This window comes from Branchiostoma lanceolatum, chromosome 19 (genome assembly GCF_035083965.1).
Source record: "Branchiostoma lanceolatum isolate klBraLanc5 chromosome 19, klBraLanc5.hap2, whole genome shotgun sequence".
Classification (NCBI taxonomy): domain Eukaryota; kingdom Metazoa; phylum Chordata; class Leptocardii; order Amphioxiformes; family Branchiostomatidae; genus Branchiostoma; species Branchiostoma lanceolatum.
Genome location: NC_089740.1, coordinates 8151384 through 8177234, shown reverse-complemented (window position 1 = coordinate 8177234; position 25851 = coordinate 8151384). Strand labels below are relative to the sequence as shown.

At 42.4% G+C, this 25851-nt stretch overlaps 3 protein-coding genes and 1 long non-coding RNA gene across 4 annotated transcripts; all 4 read right to left on the bottom strand.

Moving 5' to 3' along the window:
* Positions 1 to 901: 901 nt before the first annotated feature.
* Positions 902 to 2586, bottom strand: LOC136425754 (uncharacterized). Its single transcript, XR_010754123.1, has 3 exons — positions 2462 to 2586; positions 1966 to 2013; positions 902 to 1557 (listed from the first exon to the last, which is right to left on the bottom strand). It is a non-coding gene; the product is annotated as an uncharacterized lncRNA (long non-coding RNA).
* An 856-nt stretch (positions 2587 to 3442) lies between these two features.
* LOC136425952 (uncharacterized) lies at positions 3443 to 12562 on the bottom strand. The gene is made up of 8 exons (XM_066414871.1): positions 12508 to 12562; positions 10939 to 11091; positions 7694 to 7777; positions 6971 to 7204; positions 6363 to 6455; positions 5789 to 5956; positions 4312 to 4376; positions 3443 to 3671 (listed from the first exon to the last, which is right to left on the bottom strand). Exons 1-8 carry the CDS (start codon positions 12560 to 12562, stop codon positions 3510 to 3512), a joined length of 1014 nt encoding a protein of 337 aa, XP_066270968.1. The 3' UTR covers positions 3443 to 3509.
* A 1391-nt stretch (positions 12563 to 13953) lies between these two features.
* On the bottom strand, positions 13954 to 18683 carry LOC136425950 (uncharacterized). The gene is made up of 6 exons (XM_066414870.1): positions 18617 to 18683; positions 17019 to 17174; positions 15635 to 15820; positions 14945 to 15006; positions 14447 to 14644; positions 13954 to 14058 (listed from the first exon to the last, which is right to left on the bottom strand). Exons 1-6 carry the CDS (start codon positions 18681 to 18683, stop codon positions 13954 to 13956), a joined length of 774 nt encoding a protein of 257 aa, XP_066270967.1.
* A 1539-nt stretch (positions 18684 to 20222) lies between these two features.
* Positions 20223 to 21491, bottom strand: LOC136425022 (uncharacterized). The gene is made up of 3 exons (XM_066413734.1): positions 21385 to 21491; positions 20846 to 20898; positions 20223 to 20682 (listed from the first exon to the last, which is right to left on the bottom strand). The coding sequence occupies exons 1-3, from the start codon at positions 21467 to 21469 to the stop codon at positions 20410 to 20412; spliced, it is 411 nt and encodes a 136-aa protein (XP_066269831.1). The 5' UTR covers positions 21470 to 21491; the 3' UTR covers positions 20223 to 20409.
* Between the last annotated feature and the right edge of the window lie 4360 nt (positions 21492 to 25851).

Genomic DNA, 25851 nt, shown 5'->3' with positions numbered 1-25851 from the left:
TTATCTAAGAAAGAGCTTAAAATAGCAAATCACTTTTAGACCTTCTGACACTAAGGTAACGTTGGTAAAATTTTTGGTTGGAGCAATTGGTTCTTATCTCTTGTTACTGGTCAGTCTATATTTAGAAAGCCATTACAAATACCAAGGTCAAACGTTGTAGTCTCCTCTCGTGGTGCAAGGTTGCAGTTTCATTGCTATACGCAAGGTGTCGTGAAAACAAGACCCCAGCATTTTGAACCTCGTGTAACAATAGCATTTTATTGTCTTTAATATTTTAATCTGACTAATTAAATGTATACAACAAGTCAATACTTATTAAGCGATCCGTAAACTGCTGTCAGCAGAGGCAAACGTACGTTGGTATGGCACTTAAGTTAGCTGGAAAGTCGTCTATTGTTAATCTATCTTATATTAAGCCTTATTCGAAGGCACACTTTATTCAATATTTCGGCTGGCATATGCTTTATTTATTACGGGAAAGCCGTACAGAAGATACAGTCGTCCTGAATCATGTTTCAGCACATTAGAGGCAGGCTTTGGTCAGGAACGGTAAAGTGTCGGTAGTCTATTGTTACTCTATCTTACACCAAAGAAAGACTAGTCGAAGGCACATGGATGTTTTCCAGTATCCTAGAGATACTGTAATTTGTCTGCTAGTATTACGGGAAAGCCGTACAGAAGATACAGTCGTCCAGAACCTTATATTCAGCACAACAGAGGCAGACTTTGGTCAGGAACGGCACAGCGTGGGTATTGTTATTCCATCTTATACCAAAGAAAGACTTTTCGGAGGATTACATTAAGCGGTTATGTTCTTTATTTATTACGGAAAATCCGTACAAAAGATACAGTCGTCCAGAATCTGTGTTCAGCACAGCAGATGCAGACTTAAGTGAGGAACGGTACGGTGTCGAGGGACTGGCAGCCGTCTATTGTTACTCTATATCTTGTATCAAAGAGAGACTTTTCGTAGGCTTATTTTAGGCGGTTATGTGCTTTATTTATTACGGGAAAGCCGTACAGAAGATACAGTCGTCCAGAATCTTGTGTTCAGCACAACAGAGGCAGACTTTGGTCAGGAACGGTACAGTGTCGGGGGGAGGGCAGTCGTCGGCCTTCTCCGGGCACGCCAGGGTGTAGACCAGGTCGGCCGGCTCGTTGTTCACTTCGTACATGAGGTTCAGCCGTCCGGGGCACACCGCTGTCGCCTTCTCACGGGCCTGGGCGTCTGGAAAAATTCTAAGGAATTTGAGTGCAAAGACAAGCGAGTAGTTAAAAGAGAAATGCTAATGTCAGACGTATTCTTATAATAATAGTTAAAACATTCATACGGCGAGGGAGTTATGAACAGTTTGAACTGTTAAAGTGTTGATCAGCCGGACAATATGCGGAAGGAATTTGAGCCTCTGATCTTTCTGGTACCTTAGGTGTGTGCTTTGGTAATATAACTACAGTAAAACCTGGATTCAACAATCACTCAGGGTAAATAGACACATGATGAGGAAACTGTATTCCATAATACTCACACAAATCCTGAAATGCCGGCTGCATCTGGACCTAGTTTTAAAGATAACATCACAAAAAGTTTTTGACATTGACTTTCCTATAACGTTGTCCTTTGAGGGGTATTGACTATTGCTCTCCAGCCATGCTTTTATGAGAATGCAACCTATGTTGCATGCAATGTATTCTTACATCAATAGAGGGCGTTGTTGCATTGCAAGTGTGCAAACGTTCTACTCCTTGTTAGTCAGTCAGTACGTATTTGCTTTAGAATTCTTACTCTTGTTTTGGTCAACACGTCTTTGTATTTGTCTGATCATGTAAAGGAATGGAAGGATCTCACATACTATATACCTGTTTTCTTTTGTTTTTTTTTGGTTAAATTTTCTACCTGAACTATAATGTGTCTGATTTTTAATCTCTCGCTTCAGCGGTTTGAATAACAGAACTATTTGCACTCACAGCCTCCGCCCACAGGACAAGTGAGAGCATGATGAACGTCTTCAACATCTGTTTGTTTAAGAGGAACAAAATACGCAGTTAAGAGTTATCTTGTACCAAGAACATAAACAAGATCTCGATTCAAGTTCATTTAAAAAGATATAACCCGTTCACATATGGAGATAGATAAGTTGTAAATATGCAATGGACTTTGGACTGTAGAGGTATATAACGTATCACGTATTCAACTATACGGGACTAGCTATTTTCCAAACAAATATTAGGTATATTAAAGCTCAGTGTTTCAAGCGTGTTTTTGTGACGCTTTTATGCCTTTCTAGTAGTCTACTGTTTCGCCCACTCTAGGGATGCTCCAGATATAGCGGGCAGCTAAATCGACGTAGAAAACGCCACCGAACCATGTCAAAAACACAGCCTTACCCTACATCTGATTGTAGATTAGGACGGGCAAAAAGCTTATAGATAAAATAGCAATACAATGGCGCTTCATGCATACCTTAGACAGGTGGCGATAGAGCTGTACTTGAAATAACAGGTCGCAACAGACCGGTCGCAAGAGTCGAATCGAGGGAGATCTCGCTATAGACCAGGCTAAGATATGCTGGCTAACAACTGGCTAAGATATGCTGGCTAACAACTGGCTAAGATATGCTGTACTGATGTCAAATATGAATATCCACAGTCGTGGGAATTTGAACACCTGTATACATGCTGTAACTATTTACCTAAGATATATCTCCTTACCAGTCGTACCATAGGTAACAAATCTAGACAATTTTAATACAGACACAAATAAACATGGTCGGTTTTGGTGTTTCATTGCAATAGTTTATTAAACGGCACGCAATGTCATTTATTGGCTTCAAATACTTATTCATTATTTGCTGTAAAAAACAGTCACTCAAAGCAGTTCAAACCAGTAAGCATATAACATCATAGTAGATTAAACCAGTAAAGTGCCCAGAATATATAGATACAAAATTCCATTGAGGATGTCCATGTAGGCATTAATACATATGTGCATGGAAAAATCGCATCCAAAGTAGATTTCAGAGTTATAGAATACTAGTATAAAGCAATACAAAAATCAAAAACCCATTATGACATACACAACACAACAGTGGGTCCCATTTATCAACGTCCACGATGACGCCATCAAGTTGGTGATGAACGTCATCATTTTTGTAGTTATTGTTGTAAACGTCATTACTTAGGTTGCAAACGTCATGACTTTACTTGTAAACGTCATGGCTCTAGTTGTCAACGTCATCACTTTAGGTAATATAAACGACACCATTGGTAATAAAAACGTCATCACTTTGGTTGTAAACGTCATCACTTTGGTTATATAAACAACACAATTGATTATATAAACCTCATCACTTTGGTTGCAAACGTCATCACTTTGGTTATATAAACGTCATCATTGTTTAACTTGTAAACGTAATGGCTCTAGTTGAAAAAAATCATGACTTCGGTTATATAAACTACATGGTAATATAAACGTGATCACTTTGGTTGTAAACGTCATCACTTTGGTGGCATTACTTCCCCTTGGGCTGCATGAAGAGGACAGGTTGTTTGACCTGCATGACCTTGTAGGTCTGGATGGGGAGACAGTCGTGGGGGGTCCCCTGGGTGGCGGCGCCTGCGTACCCCGGCTGACACAGCTCACAGTGCGCGCCCATCGTGTTGTGCTGGCAGTCCTGATATATGGGAAACACGTGACGTTAGATTTCAATCCTAATGTGAGCTCTGTAAAGCCCCCCCCCCCTCTCACTGGACCCGCGGCACGCTGGCGGCGTCGCTGCGTCCTAAACTGAATTTGTGTTACCCTTGACTTTATAATAATGGGAATATCTTTCAAAACGTACAAGTATGACCAAAAAGACAACAAAACACACAAAGCTTAAAAAGGTTCGTTTTTTGTCGATGAAATTCGTGCTTTGTCAATTCGATCAGTCGTAGCGACGCTGCCAGCGTGCCGCGGGTCCAGAGAGAGGAGGGCTTAAAGGTTTCAAGGACTATATGATAGTGAAGAAGTTGAACATACGGTTACTATTGAAGTTAGCAGTCCTACCAACGCCGAATAATTAGAGTTATGAAACTAAGTTACAAATTGTCGTCCTTGTCAAAGACTGTTGTGTGAGTACTACATCAAGACTCTACACCACCTAGCCTTATTAAGCCACGCTTGTAGTTACTAATACTTTAATATATATATATATATTGGGGCCTATGTGCATATATCGACTGTCATAACCACAGTTGCTTGCCAAGATGTTGTGTTACAACAAGGGGACTTATGTTCATAGGCCTAATACAGACAGTTTTTCCCATACTCACCGCGCATGCGCCGTCCATGGTGCACTGGTTAGAGTGGTTGTGGCAGAAGCACGTGATCTGTTGGGCTGAGGGAAGAAAACAGTCGGTTGATTTATAAGAACGTAAGATATCGTCACATTAGTGTGTACCTGCTATTCGGCTCTCTTTGCTTCTCTCCGTATCCCCTAAGCCCAAGGACCCATGTCATTACCATCTAGAGCTTCACCGGAACATATAGCAAGGTAACAAGGGATTGATACTGATTGGAGCTTCCCCTTAACGTTAACTGGCGGCGCCTGACAGGTGAAGTGCTTCTCCTCCCAGCAGGACTTCTCGTTCCAGTAGTACCCCTGCATCTGTATAGGTGACTTACTTGTCGTTAGAGTACAGGTTACTAACCTGTCGTTAGAGTACAGGTGACTAACCTGTCGTTAGAGTACAGGTGACTAACCTGTCGTTAGAGTACAGGTGACTTACCTGGAGGCGCCTGACAGATGTAGTGTTTCTCATCGCAGCAGGAGTTGTCTTTCCAGTAGTAGCTCTGCTTCTGCACAGATGACTTACCTGTCGTTAGAGTACAGGTGACTTACCTGTTGTAGAGTAGAGGTGACTTACCTGGAGGCGCCTGACAGATGTAGTGTTTCTCCTCGCAGCAGGAGTTGTCTTTCCAGTAGTAGCTCTGCTTCTGCACAGATGACTTACCTGTCGTTAGAGTACAGGTGACTTACCTGTTGTAGAGTAGAGGTGACTTACCTGGCGGCGCCTGACAGATGTAGTGTTTCTCCTCGCAGCAGGAGTTGTCTTTCCAGTAGTAGCTCTGCTTCTGCACAGATGACTTACCTGTCGTTAGAGTACAGGTGACTTACCTGTTGTAGAGTAGAGGTGACTTACCTGGCGGCGCCTGACAGATGTAGTGTTTCTCCTCGCAGCAGGAGTTGTCTTTCCAGTAGTAGCTCTGCTTCTGCACAGATGACTTACCTGTCGTTAGAGTACAGGTGACTTACCTGTTGTAGAGTAGAGGTGACTTACCTGGCGGCGCCTGACAGATGTAGTGTTTCTCCTCGCAGCAGGAGTTGTCTTTCCAGTAGTAGCTCTGCTTCTGCACAGGTGACTTACCTGTCGTTAGAGTACAGGTGACTTACCTGTCGTTAGAGTAAAGGTGACTTACCTGTCGTTAAAGTACAGGTGACTTACCTGGTGGTGCCTGACAGATGTAGTGTTTCTCCTCGCAGCAGGACTTGTCGTTCCAGTAGTACCCCTGCACCTGTACAGGTGACTTACCTATCGTTTAAGTACAGGTGACTAACCTGTCGACAGAGTACAGGTGACTTACCTGTCGTTAGAGTACAGGTGACTTACCTGGCGGTGCCTGACAGATGAAGTGCTTCTCCTCGCAGCACGACTTCTCGTTCCAGTAGTAACCCTGCATCTGCACAGGTGACTTACCTGTCGTTTGGGTACAGGTGGCTTACCTGTCGTTAGAGTACAGGTGACTTACCAGGCGGCGCCTGACAGATGAAGTGTTTCTCCTCGCAGCATGACTTGTCGTTCCAGTAGTACCCCTGCATCTGCACACAGTCCTCGTCCCGGTCCTCGTCATCAGGCTGGGCGGTGTCCCAGTGGTTAAACTTGCCCAGGGCCGTCCCGTCAGCGTACACGTACTGGCCTGGGGTCACAGAACATTGTCATGAAAAAGCATGTTGTGTTACAATAACAATTTATTAGAACATTCCTTAGAATGACACACTTTAAGAGCATTGTTGACTTACTTCTAACTATAAAGACTCCAAAATTGATTGAAGTCAAGATAAGGGAAGGATGTGGCCTGTGTGTGTGTGTGTTTTGTGTGTGTCTGTGTTCGTGCGTATGTGTGTGTGCCTGTGTGCGTGAGAGAGAGATGGTGTGTCTATGTGTGTTCGTGCGTATGTGTGTGTGTGTGCCATATTTGGTATGTGTAAATAATTGTTTATTTGGTATGTGTAATGGCCGTTGAAGATCAAGGTCAATCTCTATTTTCTAGTCTTATCTTTAGTGTTTGATTAGAGGGTCTAATCTATTAGACCACGACGCACCTTCCACCGCCCTGTCGTCCAGGCCTATCCAGTGCGGGTTGTGCGGGTTGAAGGACTGCAGGAACCCGTACACGAATCCGTGAGAAACCTCGTCTGTGGAGACACGGAAACATAAACATCATCACACACGGAGGAATGCTCTCTTGTGTGGGGACAACAGTCAAAAACCGGGCGGTGAAAAATTAGCTGAAATGTGTAAATACAGCGCATTCCTCAGTTTCGGTTATCTTGTGCACCATGGCACAGAGAGAACATTATGTGCGAGAGTATGCCAATATGACATACAGTCGTCTAGGTGCAACCAACATTTCAATCCAGATACAATGTTATACATCACGAGATATCTCCTAAATAATTATATAATCAATGAACATACGAAGATTTAGTGAAAGAAAAAGATGACTGAAATATGACAACGGTTCTTAATTCAAGAACGATAGACTTATTAGTCTCAGTGAGAAAAATACATGTCTTAAGTTAAGCCATGTTTGATTCTGTCATGATTTTATATCTATCAAGAGATTGAACTATACCGTAGGTGAACAAATCCAACTTTCCAATGTATTTCAAGATTTCAAAGAATAACTTTATCCTGATTGGTTGATCACCTTTGAGGACAGCCAATCCGGCGCCGTCCTGTGCGCATGCTCTCTCGGCGGCGGCGTACTTGACCACGTCGGAGGAGAAGCGGTAGCACAGCCGGTCCTCCCCCATGGCGTAACCGGTCTGGCAGGCCAGGTTGACCACTTGCTGCAGCATGACCACCTGCTTGGGCGACTGAACAACCACGGGCTGACCCTTGACCGGAGCAGGGGCTGGGTGGGATTTCACAACGACCGGAGCTACATTTCAGAAGGAAAAAAATGGTACTTTGATATTTGGGGGGGGGGGGGGGGAGGGGACTTCTTTATTCAATAGAACACCTAGCCTGTACCAGGCTCCGCGGATCGCTGGAAAAATAGTAGAAATTGTCCAAATAGAATGAATTGTATACTAAGGGAGTAGGCTACAGAGAAAGGGTCCAATAGGAGACCCACTGTCACTTCAGTTAGTCATAGATATTTCATACACTAATGTCCATCTATGGCTAAGCCTATGCTGTTGACCACAAACACACAAGCCTCTACGAAATCATAACCATCCTGGTGAAGTGCTTTAAGAGCTACATATAGTGGCCATAGAGTAGATAGAGATTTTCTACGGCAACAAGCGTGATAAAACATCCCCATTTCTTACACATACATGTACATAATTCATAATATCGCCCCCACCCCCTTCCCATCTACCTAAACGTGACGACTACGCTAGGTGATAGGAAAGAGTTGAAGTACCCGGATGATGTTTCTTCTGTACGGCGACGACTGCCTGAGGCTTCATGACGGCCTGGGCCCGCCCCAAACCGTGCTTGGCGTAGTCTGGGAAGGAAACAAGGTTTTTAAACAGAACGACACAAGTTCTAAAAATATACACTTGTTGCCTGTAGCTGGTGATGTGGATAGGTCCAGAATAGGAAAAGGGAAAGCTTATCTTTGTTTTCAACAAAAGCAGAAAGTACATCTAGATAGAGGATCAAATGACCATCATCGGAAACACAGAGGGGGATATTTCCATAGGCTGCACCATAAAGACAACATTTATGTGAAAAAGTTGATAAGTCACAAGTGTTCTTGAGGTGTTTTGAGGAGTTAGAAATACTAGTTATTGGTGTACATTGGATTTCTGAGCAAGCACCTTTAAGTTAGCTTTTGAAATATCACTAGCTAAGTTTAGATTTCATATTTTCAGTTCTTGTTACACGCACTTCGCATCTACACCTGCGACCTAGGACGTATTCTATTAGGGTATTGAGGAGTTGAAATCTGTATGAAGCATGGATTTCACGTCCTTCTAGACATGTACCCACCCAGACGTTTCTTTCAACGCCAACAAGTGCCGGCATACAAGCACCTTCAGCATCCGAGCGGTTTTAGGGTCAAAGGTCGGGTAAACACAGACTGCTGAGTACGTCACACCTGGCTGCAGTCTGAAGTGGCCTCGACTCGCTAGATGACAAATATGGCGCAACCTGGAACCCTGACTGTTTCTATGGTCTATACAGGCCAGCTTATCGGCTCCAGGGCCAACATGCCCCCGTTTGAAAGGTTGCCCTAGACCCCATCCCCATCCCTATCCATGAAACTCTCACTGTTTTCAGAGGCCACGTATACAGACGCCGACACTGTGGAAACACAGCCCTAGCCCCCATCCCTCCAGCTAGGGCCTGCACAGGCATCCTCCTTGGCTCCGGGGACAACATGCCCCCCATGGAAAAGTTGGGGGGCCTTCCATTGGGAACGATCCTTCATTGTAAGGTCGAGGTACGAGACATGCGAAATAAGACGAGGCAGAAACAAGAGTTGGTTGGTTGGTTGGTTTGTTGGTTGGTTGGTTGGTTTGTTGGTTGGTTGGTTGGTTGGTTGGTTGGTTTGTTGGTTGGTTGGTTGGTTGGTTGGTTGGTTGGTTGGCTGGTCAGTTGGCTGAATGGTTAGATGGCTGGTTTGTTAATCAGTGACTAGGCAAAAGTATATGATTGAATTTTTATCACCTTCTGGTTCGCTTGAAGTTTCTTGCCTTAAGATGTGAATGTAAGGACTACTGTAATGAGGGAGGCCACGTGCTGATGATGTTAAATGAAAAGCTGCACCTGTTGGAAAAGACTAGGAAAAAATACACAGCGGGAGGGCACTAAACTGTCAGCCCTCACACTCAATTTGGACTGGTATGTGCCAGAAAACACCTTGTTGCAGACAGACTGACAGAAGGTTGCTGGCTGCAATGTACTTCCAGGTACCCAAATTTTCCAAACGCCACGGACAAATACAGTTACTCCAAGTGTTACTCTTTGTATCGAATCAACCTGTTATAAGTCAACACATGGATTGATTCCTCTACAAAATCAGAAACATGATGGCGCATCGTTACATATCTTCTTTTTGCATTTCCAAAGTCATTTGAGAAATTTCGTATCAAATAAACTTACTGCGATGCCGATAGACGTATAGCGCGTTTTACGTAAAGCATTGATGCACACTTGTTAGAATAAACTTGATAAGGTCTGTAGAAAATTGACAATCCAAAGAAACTCAAGACGCATCTTTACTGCATCAATCGACGATTGTGTCTTTTCTGTTTGAAGGCGTTTTCACTCTTTGATGATTTTGTTCTAAACATGTTTACATGTAACCAAACAGCAGAAACCTTGTTTAAGACAAAGTTACTTACGAGTAAAAAGTGTCTTTAAAATGAAACCAAATAAGAAAGAGAAAGAAAGGTGGCCAAGCAATGACTTTAAGGAGCACAGTATGGTATGACCTTGCAGAGGGGGTCATAGATATAACTTGAGGGGAACAGATTCGGGTTTTGGAATCACCACCTTAAAAAGGATCGAGTTAAGATAATTGCATCTATACTACGTCAATCGACTACGGCCTCTCCCTTTTATGTTTTTGTTCCAAACATGTTTACATGTAAATAAACATGTTATCAAACATTTTAACAAACGTTGAAAAGTGATGTTGATATCGCGACAGGTGGTCGTGTTTTATAAACAGGTGAAATCTATTGAAGAGAACGATCAACGATGTTTTGTGTTAATGACAGCTGTTAGCTATATACGATTAAGCCAGCTTATATACTATCCGGACAGAATTATTTGATCCACTTACACCGAGAAGGACCCCTACTCTTTTCAATAAGTGTGGCGGGTTCTTTTACATGCTTAAGGTGTTGCTCTCTTCAAAAATCGTTAAACAGTCAACAACTTACGTGCTGGACAACTATCCTCATCCGACCCGTCCATGCACTGTGCTATCCCGTAATACTTAACTAATCAACAACCAGTTAACTAATCAATACATCGTTAGCTAATCGTTAAAACATTAACCAATGTACTTACGTGCGAGACAACTGTGCTATCCCCTAACAAAGATAACCTAGCAAAGCTTGCTAATCATTAACTCATTAACCCGTCAATAACTCACGTCCCAGACAGTTATCTTCATCCGTTCATGCCCTGAGTAATCATATAACCTTAACTAATCATTAACCCATAAACTAATCTTTAACTCATTAACTAATCATTAACTCATTAACCAGTGAGTAACTTACGTGCCAGACAGTTGCGCTGCGCTTTGCGGTCACACCGCTCCTGCTCCAGGATACAGCCAATTCTATTGGTGCCGTAACCCTTATCTAACCAATAAACCTTTAACTTATCATTAACTCGTTAACAAATAAATAACTTACGTGCCAGACAGTTGTCCTCGTCCGACCCGTCCATGCACTGCGCTATGCCGTCACACCGCTCCTGCTCCCGTAACCTTAGCTAACCAATAAACCTTTAACTTATCATTAACTCGTTAACAAATTAATAACTTACGTGCCAGACAGTTGTCCTCATCTGACCCGTCCATGCACTGCGCGATGCCGTCGCACCGCTCCTGCTCCAGGATACAGCGCATCCTATTTGTGCCGTAACCCTTATCTAACCAATAAACCTTTAACTTATCATTAACTCGTTAACAAATTAATAACTTACGTGCCAGACAGTTGTCCTCGTCCGACCCGTCCATGCACTGCGCTATGCCGTCGCACCGCTCCTGCTCCAGGATACAGCCCATCCTATTGGTGCACGGCAGCGCGTGCGGGTACATGCACTGGATCACCAGCTGGTGCGCCTTCTTCCCTGTCGCTGAGGGGGAGGGGGTTAAAATTTCTATAAACAATACAATAGATGTTCAATGATGCATATGCAATGAAGACAGAGATGAAAATATTAATTCTCCTACTAGAAATCTTGATTCTTTAATTTTTTAAGCGCTGTCTTGGAAATCAGTTACTCACTGACAGTTAACTGAAGGGACCACCCTAAAGATTAATGAATAAATAGATAGATACATTGCATGGTAAGTGCCGCAGACTAGGTTTAACGCCTTGCGTGAAACATACATGTATGTAAAGACTGAATTTCACTACTAGTACACAAAGCCTAAGATAAGGCGACTCTGTCAAACCACACATAACCATATTCTCATCGAAACATATTTCTTGTCTAGTCCAGCTAGCTGGGTGGGGAAATGGTTGCTTTTCGTTATTGGGTGGCCGACTTCTCTCTCTACTCATTTTCAACGGAGTGAAGTAAAGAAATTCATGTTAAGTGTCTTCCAATGGCACAACATTGGGGCCTTTAAAGGATTGGAACCATGAACCTCTTGTTTCTAGCCTGGGGTTGCCATCTTAACCACAAGGTCAACCAAGTGCCACAGAATAGCCGGAGAAGTGTTTATTTGTGTTGTGGTTGCGACACACACCATTACCATTGTTCGACGCCGGTAGCCGCGTTTACGTTTATATTTGCAAAGAGACCGCAAAGCAAACCACATACTTAACACCGTGGGAGAGTAGGGCTGTAGCTACAAAGACACCGTGGTCGGGTGAATTGAAGAAAATGATGTACCGTATCTGTATCCTTATGAACGGTAGAACAGCCCTTCGACGGAACACATCAGCTTCGCAAGAATGTGGCCGAAGCTAAATGGTTATATTACATCGACAGACCTGTTAAAAGCTATCTAGTGATGATACACGTATTGTGCCAGGTGATAATGTGTTCGACGCTTCGACATTGTTAGCAAAATTATTCAACGAACAATTGCCGATGAACACTTAAGGCGGCGTGACTTACACCGTTTTCGTAAAAGAGGATGATCCAATCTATCGTTGCTGTGATAACTTTTGAAAATGGTCGTTTGAACAAAATGTTTCATATAGAAGCAATGCATCGTTGATCTTTTTTTACATTGTCGAACCGCTTGGTGTAAATCTTTTTGTATCCTTTCTATCAACTATATGCAACTGAGAGTCGAGAAAAAATTTTCTTTATCGTTACAAGATGTAACTAAAAAACGCATCAACAAGATGAACAGGCTGCCTTAAGTTTACGATATTAGTAGAGATATGTTATATGTATTGGTATAACTAGAATGAGACTTGACAATTTCAACTATATGTTGCATGGAGAAATTCATTCAAATTTTCTTTAACACATTTTCTGCTAAGAGATGTAATAGAAAAATACAAGGATCCATTAATCAAGAATAAGTCTTACCTTCGCACGACAAGAAGGTGGCTGCCACCAGGAGAAGTAACAAAGACGTCTTCATAATTAACTATTCTTGGTAGCTTCTTAAGACGAACACTGTGAAGAGGCGAACTGCTTGGAAGGCGTCCAAAATCTTCTAAAGCGTCCCTTGCACCTTCTTGCTTGTGTCTAAGAATAGCTCGCTGTCTACTACGCATGCGCTGACATAAGTATCTGACGGCTGTCATTGTTCCCAGGCTCAATGGCAGGATTTCTTGAAGAAAGACTTGAGAAAGCACGCAAATCTTAAGGTGAGTCTTGTATGACACTAGTGCCCCCGGGTCAGGGCGGGAATGCCGTAAAGAAAATAGACCTGTCTTTGTTACAGAGACTGCTAAAATAAACAGTCTAGGCCGTACTCACAGCACACCTTAGACATCCGATCTATGTACCTTCTAAAAGCTCTGTTCTCACTTTGCAAAACCATATTGCCATAACTGTAAAATTCCCATCACTCCCTTAATGGATAGATCTTCCATGCGCAGTCAGAACCATCTATGTCAAAACTGCAGTACCAATTAACTGTACCAGAAAGCTAATGTACACTTGAATGACATGTTTGTTCTGGCCTAAGACCTCATTGTAGGTTCGTGTTAGCTATGCATAAACATGAACTACTTTTGGCATGCATCTTTTGTGGGAAGACCCAAGATTGTTTGATATAACATTGAGAATATTGTACATTTAAAAAATATGAAAACCATTTCCCTGCGGGAAGGGGAGAGGCATTGTAGCTTGAAGTTTGTTATTCATCAATAAAACATCATCAGACAATGGTATTCTTTATTTTTCAATGATACCTCATGCATCTATTGTGGATTTCGTTTTACCATAAATTCTATATCACTTGCCTTAACAACATTTGACTATGTGTAATAAAAGGAAAACGAACGATATAGTCACTCATATTTTTATTCAAAACCCAAGTATTACAGTGAACAGCCAACTGATTTACCTATCATCTTTCAAGGTCGTGATATGGCGTCAATCATGTATTGAGGTATTTGACGAATCATTCACCCATTCGTCTGTAAACATATGATGCTGGGATCCTTTACTCTCCGAAACACCACACGATTACGAAATCTATAAGATATCGGGATATATATAGGTCATAACAAACTATCACATCGTTAGATTTTTCCACCACAAGGAAAATCGAAGCACCATAGAAATCAGCACCTTGTTAACGTTTATCGTTACGTCAAAACGATTTCGTCAAACATGAAAGTTTACCGCAGTGTGATACCTAATGTGAATACATTCAAACACATCGCTAGATGTTCCATCATTCAGATTTCTAAAGCACCAAGATAATCAGCACCCTTCAGCAAACGTCACTCCAATGTAAATAGAACACCAACATGGCGGCAAACATGACGTCACGCGAATATGCCCAATAAACGGCTGAGTTCAGCCCTTCTTGCCGTGCTGACGCATCACGACTTGCTGCACCCTCATTGGCTGCTTCACGCGCATGGCAACGGGCTGCATCCTCACCGCAGCTGGTTGCTTGACCTGCAGTATCAAATTACATCCCGATGAGAATATTTCAGAATCACTTCGAAGATTTCAAACCCGCCTGGCATTCAAAATAAGCAAATAATAAACAACCAAACGAACAAACAAGCAAAAATAATCAACGTTAACGTTTTATCTTCTGTTCATTGTTGAAACAGCCTATGGACATCAAGTTTATTCAGCTGTGAAGCTAACGTTAATGTTTCTTTTAACTATGATTGTATCAAAGCTGCTTGACTCGTGACTGTGCATGTTAACATAAATGATTTGAATATTAGAAAAAAGCTAGAAATCATAATAACTATCTGCCTTAAAGCTGATACAATGTATTCTTCTGCTGTAATCAATCTATGGAAGCAAAGTTTCGATTAAAAATCTGACTCACCTGCACTGGCTGCATGACCACCTGCTGTACCGGCTTTTGGACCACCTGCATCACCTGCTGCACCGGTTTCTGCACCACCTGCATCACTTGCACGTAGCGGATGGGCTGGCAGTCGAACGGGGTGCCCCGGGTGGCCATGCCGGTGTAGCCGGGCTTGCACCGCTCGCAGCGTGCGCCGGCCGTGTTGTGCTGGCAGTCCTGCGGAAAAGACACGCAATTTTGTTTTTTGAAAAATCTGTGATACTGTGGTGATTCAGGCATACACAAGTAATGCATCTTTGTCAGTAGATTTGCGTTTAAAACTCCGTGATCGTGTGTGTTACTTAGAGGTCTCTAGAGAGGTTAAAGATTATAGCTTGGTGTAGGGCATACATTTGGCAACAGTAAAACCTGTCTTCTCTAAATGAAATGGAGTAATATCAACGGTAGACAGTTTCAGGCTCAAAGGAGAGGCATTTAGCAACAATGCAAATGGTTATGAAACATGTGTATACTTACAGCACAAACGCCTTGGGCAGCGCACTTGGTGGAGTGGCCATAGCAGAAGCAGGTTATCACAACTGGAAAAGAGGTCAAAAATCAGGTACAAACTTTACGATACACTCCAAATTATGGTAGCTACACATTAGGGCAGTAAACAATCATACTATAACATATATACAGTAGATAGTAATAAAACAGAAGAAGCGAAAATTAAAAAGACTAATTATAGTTACTGTAAGATGATTCTTCTAGTAAAGCTACGCAACATAGACTATATAACCATGTGATAGTTCTGAACTGCAAACGTTTACTCTCAGTTAAAGAAATTTAAACAGTAAAGTATACAATATTGCCCATGCAAGTCTCTCATTGAGAATTTTTGTTCCTGTCAGATACAACACAAAAGCCTTGCAACCTCTGTTCACAGCCATCTCCTAGTATGCATAGTCAGCAAATTCTCTACCAACTTTGTTATGTGTCTAGAAATAATCTCTTAGCTTTGCACTGAGCAAACCCATTCAAAATGCACAGATTCATCTATTTAGGCCTCGGAAACTTAATTCGTCATTGTCGTGTATAACCTAGGCGTCTCTAATGTTGTTCCATACTGTTTTCATTGTTCTGGTTGTTTCTTTTATCATTACTGTTGTTGTTGTTTGTATTAGAAGCTCTACATTTCATACTATATTAGGTAAAGTGTCTTACTTTGCTGAGGCTTCTTCACGACCATCTGAGGCTGTACGAACATCACGGGCTGCTTAGGAGCTTCCTCAAACGGAGCCGGTTCCTCCTGCTTGGGAGCTTCTTGAACGGTGACGTACTGCTGGGCAACCTTCACCGGCTGAACAACCACCGGTGCCGGCCGTCCCTTCGCAATTTCCTGTGCCCAGACTGCAATAGTTCATCGTTAAAAGTAAAGATTAGAAGATGGACGTCATTAATGAATGAATGGATGAAGACCTTTATTGTACATTTTTGCTCCACCAGGCTAAGCACAGGTCACATATTAAGAACCATATACATATCCATGTGCATATATAAATATCTAGTATACTCTAGTACTTAATAACTACTTCATATGTTAAACCTAACTACATTCTAAGATTTACATCGAGCTAGTTTTTTTGGCGTTGACTTCAACGGTTTTGGGGCAGCGGAGGGCAAATTTACCCACTTCTGTAATATGTGGGTTCATTGATCTTAATAGTAGAATTAATTGGTCGTTATCAGCAATAGTGGGAAGGCCTTTTACAAGGAAAATTGTAATGCCTATTCACAGTGCTGGGGTTGCACTGTTCTCATAAACTGTATGGAATAATCACGTCGTATGTTAATTGTATATATGACGAGGGAGTCGTTTTGCTTTGGTTTAAAACAGACCAAGGCCTAGGCACGCAGCTATTCATCAACCTCCCCACTCCTGAAGTAGCATCTTCGTAACAAATCCGCATTTCTTATGGGGTTAGGTAGCAAGGAGAAGGTTAAAAACAGATGTTCATCGTCTGCCATCTCACAAATGGTACTAACTTCACTACTAAGCCAACACTCGCTCGGGAATAGCCCCCATTTTTTCCACTCCCCAAAGTATAGAAGCTGCACACAGCTGTCGTGTTTTGTTTCATGTCATTTAATTCTGCTAAGTGCTTTCTTTCAGGCAACTACAATAGTCTTATTGTAGAAGCATTTTTATTCTGCAGGTACTCTACAACCTCATGCTTTCACAACATATCCTGCCACAGAGACATAGTTGGGAGGATTATTTTGTCCATACTTATATCATGCAGTGATCCTTCCATACAATAAAGAATGACCTACCTGCGTAAGTTATATCAAAGTACCTTAAGCTTCAAAGGACAACAAGTAGCATTCATCCGGTTTTATTCGTCTGTTTTCATAACAATACTGACAAATACTCAACACAAAATATGGATAACTTTAGCAACAGTAAACTCCCTGTGTGTAACTAAACTTCTGCAGTTGTTTGAGTAACTTTTGCAATGAGTACATCCTTACCTAAATGTCTAACTTTCATAGCCATGATTCTGACAACATAGACATAATGTGAATGGGGATATTTGTTCATTCTTACATGGTTCGCAGTTTGCTTCGTCCGATCGGTCTGGACAGTCGAAGACTCCGTTGCAGCGGTCCGTGTTCTTGATACAGCCGTAGCCGTTAGTGCAGGCCAGGTTAGACGGGTAGTGGCACATCTCCACATACGGCAGAACCCGCTGGATCCCTTTGCCTAGAAGCACGGGAAAATGATGACGACAGAGGGCATGGTAAACAAAGAAACAAACAAACTGGGATTACGGAAAGGGTTAATGAGCTTGTTAGATCTGTGGTGATATTCGCCAAAATAGTCAGCAGGTTTTGTTAATCGTGTTGGTAAAAAAAATGGTTCTCCAGCCCTTTCTCTAGTCACTGACGAAAGACAGATACTGTCTGAAACGTCTGACTGTTCCAAAGTCTTATTCAGTCGCTTGAGTAACTATTTTGGAGTACGTTGATGAATGTTAGACATCCAGGTAATAAGATACGCCAAAAATAGTTACTAAAGCAACTGGATAAACTTTTGAAACAGTCAGACGTTTCAGATAGCATTCGCTGTCTTTCGTCAGTGACTAAAGAAGGATCTGGTAGAACCAGGTTTTATACCAAGACTCTGAATAGATATGCTAATGAAGTTAAGACAATTTCAGGAGTATCATTTTTTGAGTATCTTATTACCTGGATGTCCAACCTTCATCAACGTACTTTGGTTATATATGTAGTGAGCTCACACATGTCGGCAGTATTTGCAAATATCTTACAATGAAGGCCGTGTTTCCACTTGACGGTGATCACTGAGCAAACCGTGCAGAGACCAAACGCGGATTTGAGCGACCCTTGGTTTTACAATTAAGATATATTGCTCAAGTTAAAAGTATGATTTAAAACACAACAAAACTTACAAAATGTACAAGATTCCATTCTCTAAATGAAATTCGTTGAGAGAGCTGTCAAAACTTTGGTCGCTCAGCTCGGTAACAGGATCCAGTGAAGTATAACGATGTAAAACCCCGCAAATTATAGCATGAACCACCAATGGATCCCTGGCCCACCCCAGGCAACGTTTTCTTACTTGGATAACCGCGAGGTAACAGATACACACAGGACTGTTTGTTAAACACCGGTCCCTTCTTTGCCATTCACAACGCTAACAGGCTCTGTGGTGGGGATTGCCAAGCAACAGTCTTTAGTCTTTGGAACGACAGACAACAGTGGTGATATTAATAAAGATGTTCATTTCTAACACTAGTTCACACAGCTACATGTGTGTATGAATTGTGCTGATGATTTGATTACTGCACGTTAACACAGTCACCCGAAGTGTTCATTTTGATGAATGTTTTTTTCTTGAGTGGACGTTTTGAGATACAAAACAACAGGAATAAACTGACAGTTTTGATTGTCTAAATGCCACCAATCATCTTTCCCAGAGGTTGTCCTATTAAAACAGAATAATGTATTCCATAAAAGTGCCCACCAACAATGTGACTTCCCTTTGTACGTTTATGAATGTAAAACATCGAGATAAACAATATTCAAAGAAAAATAAATCTCCAAAACTGGATAAGATACAGAGATTTCTTGTAAACGTTTCGAATGAAATCCATCATTCTTCTTCAGCATCACTTGACTTACCTTCGCACCCATCAAAGCTCAATGTTGCAGCCAAGGCAACGAGGAGGACGAAGACTTTGCCATCCATGTTGAAGAAGCTCAAAGTCTTCCCGACAGCCAGAGACTGGGAAAAAGAAGACCAGCTGACTTGGAGCTCACCGCGAGGAGTAATGGTGGAGCTCTCTACCGATACGCTTTATCTGTGTGTGGCATCTCTGCACATGCGTACATTTAAAGGAATTTGCGGAGCTCTTTGTTTCCATACAAAGACGTCTTGGCCGAAAGAGAACAAGTGAAGCATGTAGACGAAAAGGGGACGCGAGTCTGACACCAAGGTCATTGGGGTCATGCTGACAAGCTGCAAGCCACAATAGATCAGGTTCGGAGCCCAGACATGTAAACTTTGCAGTCTGAAGGTCTTATGTCTGCACCTAAGCCTTGCTAGACCCGCGACAAGTTGGCGACATCGCTGCGACCGAGCGATTTGATACCGCACTAAACGAATTTCATCGATGAAGAATGAATCTCTTTACGCTTTATGTATTTTGTTGTCTTTTTGGTCATACCTTTTGAATGATATTCCCATTATAAATTCAAGGGTAACACAAATCCAGTTAAGGACGCAGTGACGCCGCCAGCGTGCCGCGGGTGGAGTGAGGGGCTTTAAATCCCTACCTCACTGCACCCGCGACATGTTGGCGACCTCGCTGCATCCTAAATTGGATGTTTGTTACTGTTGACTTTATAATGGGAATATCATTCAAAACTTACTACTAAAACGACCACAGAAAGCGTAAAAAGACTCGACTTTTATCGATGAAATTCGTTGAGCGTGCTGTCAAATTGCTCGATTGCAGCGATGTCGCCAACGTGCCGCAGGTCCGTTGCGATAGGCGATTAACCTTGCTATAATGGCAACATAATGATGTAGGTATATATCTTATTATGATGATTTTTTTGATAGCCACTGTCGTTTCCATTGCCTAAAAACATTGCACTTCTTACTCTTCGTAAAATTCCTCCGCTTTTTTCATCCAAACCAATTTTTTTATCCCATCTAAAGACATTTCTCTTATTATCATTACATTGGGTGAGGAGGGTGTTGATAGAATGTTGTGAATGTGTCGTCAGTTCTTTGGTTGCACTCCAATGTGCTGTGTTTTTACTCTAAACATTATACGGGTTTTACACAGGTATGCGGAGTATATATTTCATTCACATGATGTTATAGTATGAAAAAAAGGTTGAAAGCCATAGATTTGCTGTCCAAAAGCGTTTATTAATCCAATGTCACATAATCAAATAGAGAAGTAGGTATGTAATAGAAGGTACATTTCTTGGCGTCAGAGACCTGAACTTCACAATTAACAAACTTCGCATACTTGATTGTTGTTATATACGACGCAGTCAGGTAACTACGAAATGGACCAAAATGATCTTATTTTATTGAGCCAGTCGCAACATCAGTTAAGTACAATGCCGTCAATACGGATAATATGGAGCGCACACAGGCTGTAGCTAAAGCTAGGATTCTCGGATATAGAAACACAACACCATGGGTGGCATCCAACGAATGACGTCACGTCAACACACCGTAAGGACGGCTTATTCAGCCCTTCTTGCCGCGACGCATCATAACAGGCATGGCGACTTGCTGCACACGCACTGGCTGCTTGACTTGGACAGCCATGGGTTGCAGTCGGACAGCCACAGGTTGCACGAATTGAGCAGCCGGCTGCATGACCTGTGCAGCCAAATCACAACCAAATTATGAATTAAGATATTAAAACCAACGTCCGAATGGCGCGGTATAATTACAATAAAAGAATCCCTTCCAGAACTAGAAAAAACACGAGGACGCTCAAAAGAAACGTTTTGTTTTGCCTCACCTGCACTGGTTGCATGACCACCTGCTGAGCCGGCTTGTGAACCACCTGCATCACCTGCTGCACCGGTTTCTGCACCACCTGCATCACCTGCACGTAGCGGATGGGCTGACAGTCGAACGGGGTGCCCCGGGTGGCCATGCCGGTGTAGCCGGGCTTGCACTGCTCGCAGCGTGCGCCGGCCGTGTTGTGCTGGCAGTCCTGGGAAACAGACAAACAAAAGTATGTGAGACTTGTAGAGCTGCAAACTAGGGACAGAATTAGAATTGAGAAAGCAACGGGTTTATATTGATTTTAGGAATTCCATGCTAAAAATTTCAAATATAGATTAAAGCAAGGTAATATGTGAAGCGTTTATACTTACAGCACAAACGCCTTGGGCAGCGCACTTGTTGGAGTGGCCATAGCAGAAGCAGGCTAACATGGAGACAGGAATGATACAAATCACATGTACTTAACGTTTTGTACGGTATTATTTATGCGAAGCAAACAGCTGATGAATACAATTTGGTGTCTAGCTAGCTACAGCTATTGTCGATGGCTTGCTTAAAAGTTAGCCAAAACGGATTGGTTTTGACCAGCGCTGAACGGGTGAAGCTTATTGTGGTGAATTTTATACGTACGGCCTGGCACGTCTTGAATTTTTTTTAAAAACTCCATTTAAAGTGCTAGGGACGCCTCAGAGCTTAGTAATACCCAGACATTTGAACTAATTTGCTTGTGATGCCCCTACCCCCATGAACATACAACCATTACTTTAAAATGTACGGTTCAGAAATTCGTTTTAACAACGAGCTGCCCGTGTTACTTCCCCCGAAAATGTCTACCCTTTCATTCCGCCGAGCACAGAGAATAGAACTAGTATTCAATATATTACGAATAGCAAGGTCTGTTCGTACTTACACAGTCTACAGTTTTCTTCATCCGAGCGGTCCCAGCAGTCGATGACTCCGTTACAGCGGTCCGTGGCTTTGACGCACCGACTCATGTCGGTGCAGTTCAGTTTGGTTGGACCGTGGCACCGAGGACCAGCTAGAAGTAACAGATAGAGGCAATTCTGCTCGTTAAACAGTCGCTTTTTCGTGGGTGGCAAAACTTTCAGAGCAGTTTCAGTCTGAAAATTTCTTGGGTGTGTAGAAGTCAAGAATACTGTGTGTCGTGAGTTTTCCCAGGAGATTGTCATACTAAAAAGAATTAATTATAAGTGTGGCGTTGAAGTGCCCACTAAGAAGGAAACATACCTTCGCATCCACCAAAGCTCGAGGCTGCAACAAACGCAACGAGAAGGACGAAGTATTTCCCATCCATTATGGAGCTCGAATCCATTTCAATAGCCAGAGACGGAGTCAAAGGAACCTAGTTTACTTGAAGCCCACCGGCGGTGGACGTAAACACAATGGTGTCATGTGTCGAAAACAGGGGCAATAGGGTAAAGGTAGTTGGCCGTTATACAAAACAACTGTGACATAAAAACCAAACAATATACACTTAGCAACCTGATGACCTTTGACCTATATTTGACATTAGTAGTAATGTATGTCTTGGCGAGAATATTCTATAACGTCTTGGTTGCTACAAACGCAAAGACGAGGACGCGTATTACCCATCCTTTATGGAGCTCGAATCCTTTCCAATATAGCAAGAGAGGAAGTCAAAGGTACTAGAAACCAATCTCAGCGGTATCGAAGGTCTCTTCTTTTGATCTGATTTATTTGTGTTTGTTTTTGTACCTTTGTGCATGCGTACATCTAGTGGAATGCGATAAGCTCTTTTTGTCCCAGAAAGAAGTCTTTACCGGACAAAAACAACTGGCGAAGCATGTAAACATAAAGGTGTGACGTGTTTGACACACGAAACGTCAGGTCAAAGCCGATGCGCACAGCATTCATTGAGCAGCAGGTTTACTAAGCCCCTATTTCACTGGACCCGCGGCATATTGGTGACCGAGCGAATTGACAGTGCGCTCAACGAATTTCATCGACGATGAGCAAATCTCTTAACACTTTGTGTGTTTTGGTGGGTTTTTTTCTAGTATACTCGTATGTTTTTAATGATATTCCCACTATAACGGGAAGGTTATCACAATTTGGTACGCAGGGAGGCCGCCAACATGTCACGGGGCTTTATAAACATGCCATAGGGCTTTACAAACGAAGTCATGTAAACCTAACGGTCTGATATCGATGTACTGTGCTTAATTCTAATGATAAGATGATTCGTTACCAGAATATTCTAATGAAATATTCATAATGGGGTTCGGTGGAGTTTTGTGATAAATGCAATGACCCGATTTATCATCTACCCCTTTGGTGCATTGCTGAAAACTGCATTTTGTGATGATTTCACTCAAAATTAGAAGTCCCACTGCAGTATCGTGGAAAGCAGCTAGGTGACCCATTAACATGTTTTCCTACCCTAGCCACATACTAGATACTATAAGGCTCCAGCCACAGGTTCTCGACGTATCGTGTCCACAAACTCCACACATACACTCAGAGAGAGGGGGGGGGGGGCAACACTTAACGACAGGCAGTAAATTTCTAGCGAGGTCCTTTCAAATGGCTGTTAGCAGGTCACCGAACGTCACCGACAATTAGCCAATGACGGCCAACAAAGCCAGTCCTTTAAAATGCAAAGTAGGCAATTAACGCCAATCTACTGGCACTCGATGGGCAAGAATGAATATTTCACACCCTTTGTCCGTCGATTACTGGTTCATTGTTAGTAGCGGCAATACATTACGAAGTAACTTTTCGTAATAGTTAAAGGATGGGCGGGGCGAGTTTATGTGGATTTGGTACAGCCCCGCCCTCCCAAGGATTTTGTTGGTAGCCCGAGGGCGGAGCCCGAGGGCTACCAACAAAATCCGAGGGGGGTGCGGGGCTGTACCAAATCCACATATACGAGCAATCCGCCCATCCTTTAACTTACTTAGGACATGACCCTCTTCCGAAGCAAAATGCACACATTTACACAAGTCAAATTCTTGGTTTGTTCAAGGATATTATATTGTATGTCCTTGGTTTGTTTTGCCAACCCCCTTGATTTTGCCATGGACTTGGTTTTGCCAAGGCTTTACAATACCTCTTTGGGAATTTACAGCTGCATTTCTCTAATTTTCTCCCTTTTGTTCTCATTCATGACTTCATGACAGCCTTGTGTGAAATATGTACTTGCTTCTTCTCAAGTTTTTACAACACTTTGCTGGCATGACAATGCCATTGTCTTTTGGGTGAGGAATTCTGGATTGTCTAGCCAAGATTCATTCCCCAACTCGATCTCTAAGGAGTCAGTCATGGCGAATTTCGGTGACCAGTTTCTCGGGCATGTTGGCGTTTCAATGAAAGGATTTCGAACACAGCCCAACCCGTTTCCTGACTTCAAGTTTGAGCCAGTAAATGATCATGCGGCCGCTCTGTTGGAGCATGTTGGCATTTCTGCTGACATGTACTGTTCTCAGCCCGACCCGTTCGACGGACAGACCCACTCATCAGGTCGTTTTGCTGCGCTGGTGTTATGTTTATGACAACGGTATTGCATTCTTTTTATGTAGTTTAGGCTTTAGCTACAGATCATCGACACATGCCAGGGCTTGGTTAAAAAGAGTATGCTTTGTTTTCATGTACATGGTATAACCTGCACTGTTTTTTGTTTTGTTTGATATGAATATGCTTTTTTTCATGTACATGGTATAACCTGCACTGTTGTCTTGTTTTGTTATGACTATGCTTTGTTTTCATGCACATTGTATAACCTGCAATGATCTTTTGATATGACTGCGATTTGTTTTCATGTACATTGCATAACCTGCACTATAAATTTTGTTATGAGAAAGTGAGAGAAACGTTTTCATACCAAATCACGTTTTCTTTTTGATGCAACGATCTTAAATTCGTTTCTTTATAATTCATATTCAAGTTTATTCTCATGTTAGATTTTTGATGCAACAATCAAAAGTTTCTGTCTTCATTATTCATGTATCTTTATTATTCATGTTTATTCTTTTGAATAAAGATGTCCGGGAACACTGATTAATTTGCTGTTTTCCCTTTTTGTTAATCCTGTGATTGCTTTTATTTGCATGTAAATGGTGGGCGTCTCCAACTTAGTCAGTGGGCGTCTCCAACTTAGTCAATTTATTCGTTGGTTAGTGCATGGGCGTCTCCAACTTAGTCAATTTATTCGTTGGTTAGTCCACCTCTGGTACCTAAGGGACCTTACTATGTGGATTTAATCACAAGAAATACACGCTCCTGATTGGCTGAGGAAAGAGGGTCATGTTCTAAGTGTGACTTACAGCACATGACTTTTAATCCTGCTTATGTAGAGCAGAACTACGCACTGAACAAGTTTTAAACATCGACACGACCTGACTACACAACGCCTTATATTTGATAATGCAGTATAGCCATAACGCCACGCTTCGGAGAGAGCATTTTGGTATCTTTAGCATGGTTAAAGTTCTAAGCTGTAGCACTTCGTATCATGCATTTTCTTTAAATTTTATGTACGGAAATAATGTTTGGTGATAGACAATGTGACATACAAAACTTTACATCTATTGCCATCAGAAAATACAGGGAAGTAATGTCGCTTTCGTGTTTGGCTGACAATAGTCTGCGCCAGTATAGATTCAAACAAAGGTAAGTATACAGTGTCGAAGGAAAAACAAAACTAGATGCATAGGTAATACATAATATAATAAACAAAAGCGGGTTTATCGGCTCTTTTGAATAATGCCATATGCCTGCGACTGGCTCATCCCAGCGTCATGGCCGGTGAATCAAAGACGCGCCGCTGTCGCACTCTGGATTCGTTCTTAGGTGACTTTGCCGGAAAATCCGTTCAATGTCTTCTCTCGCCGGCAGTCGGTGATTTGGGGCCTCACAATGTGCCACAAAATACTGACCCAAGACTAGCTTGGACTTGATTTCCCTCCATTTCTGTACGCGGCCCGTCTTTGAGAGCTTGCTTTTGGTGGGAAATGTTGGGTCGACTCGAAGACTTTCACCCTCGTCGGGATCTATTCCCTCCCGCAATGACCACTCTATTAGCGCTAGTGCAGCGCCATTGAAACTATAAAACTTCATCTCTTCAGTCTCTTCGCGTTTTGGTGGTGAAAGTTAACTTTACAAACTGATAGATCTAGATCTAGATGTATACGTATGGAAGTAGTGGGAATAACAACTCAAAGGCGCTTGGTTTGAGTTGATGACATTTACATAAGACCAGGGGTGTTAACAACCCAAAACTTGACCGTCATTGTCTAATTGTCGGTGACGTTCGGTGACCTGCGAGCAGCCATATGATTGGACCTCGCTAGAAAGTTACTGCCCGACATTTAGTGTACACGGGGGGGGGGGGATAAAC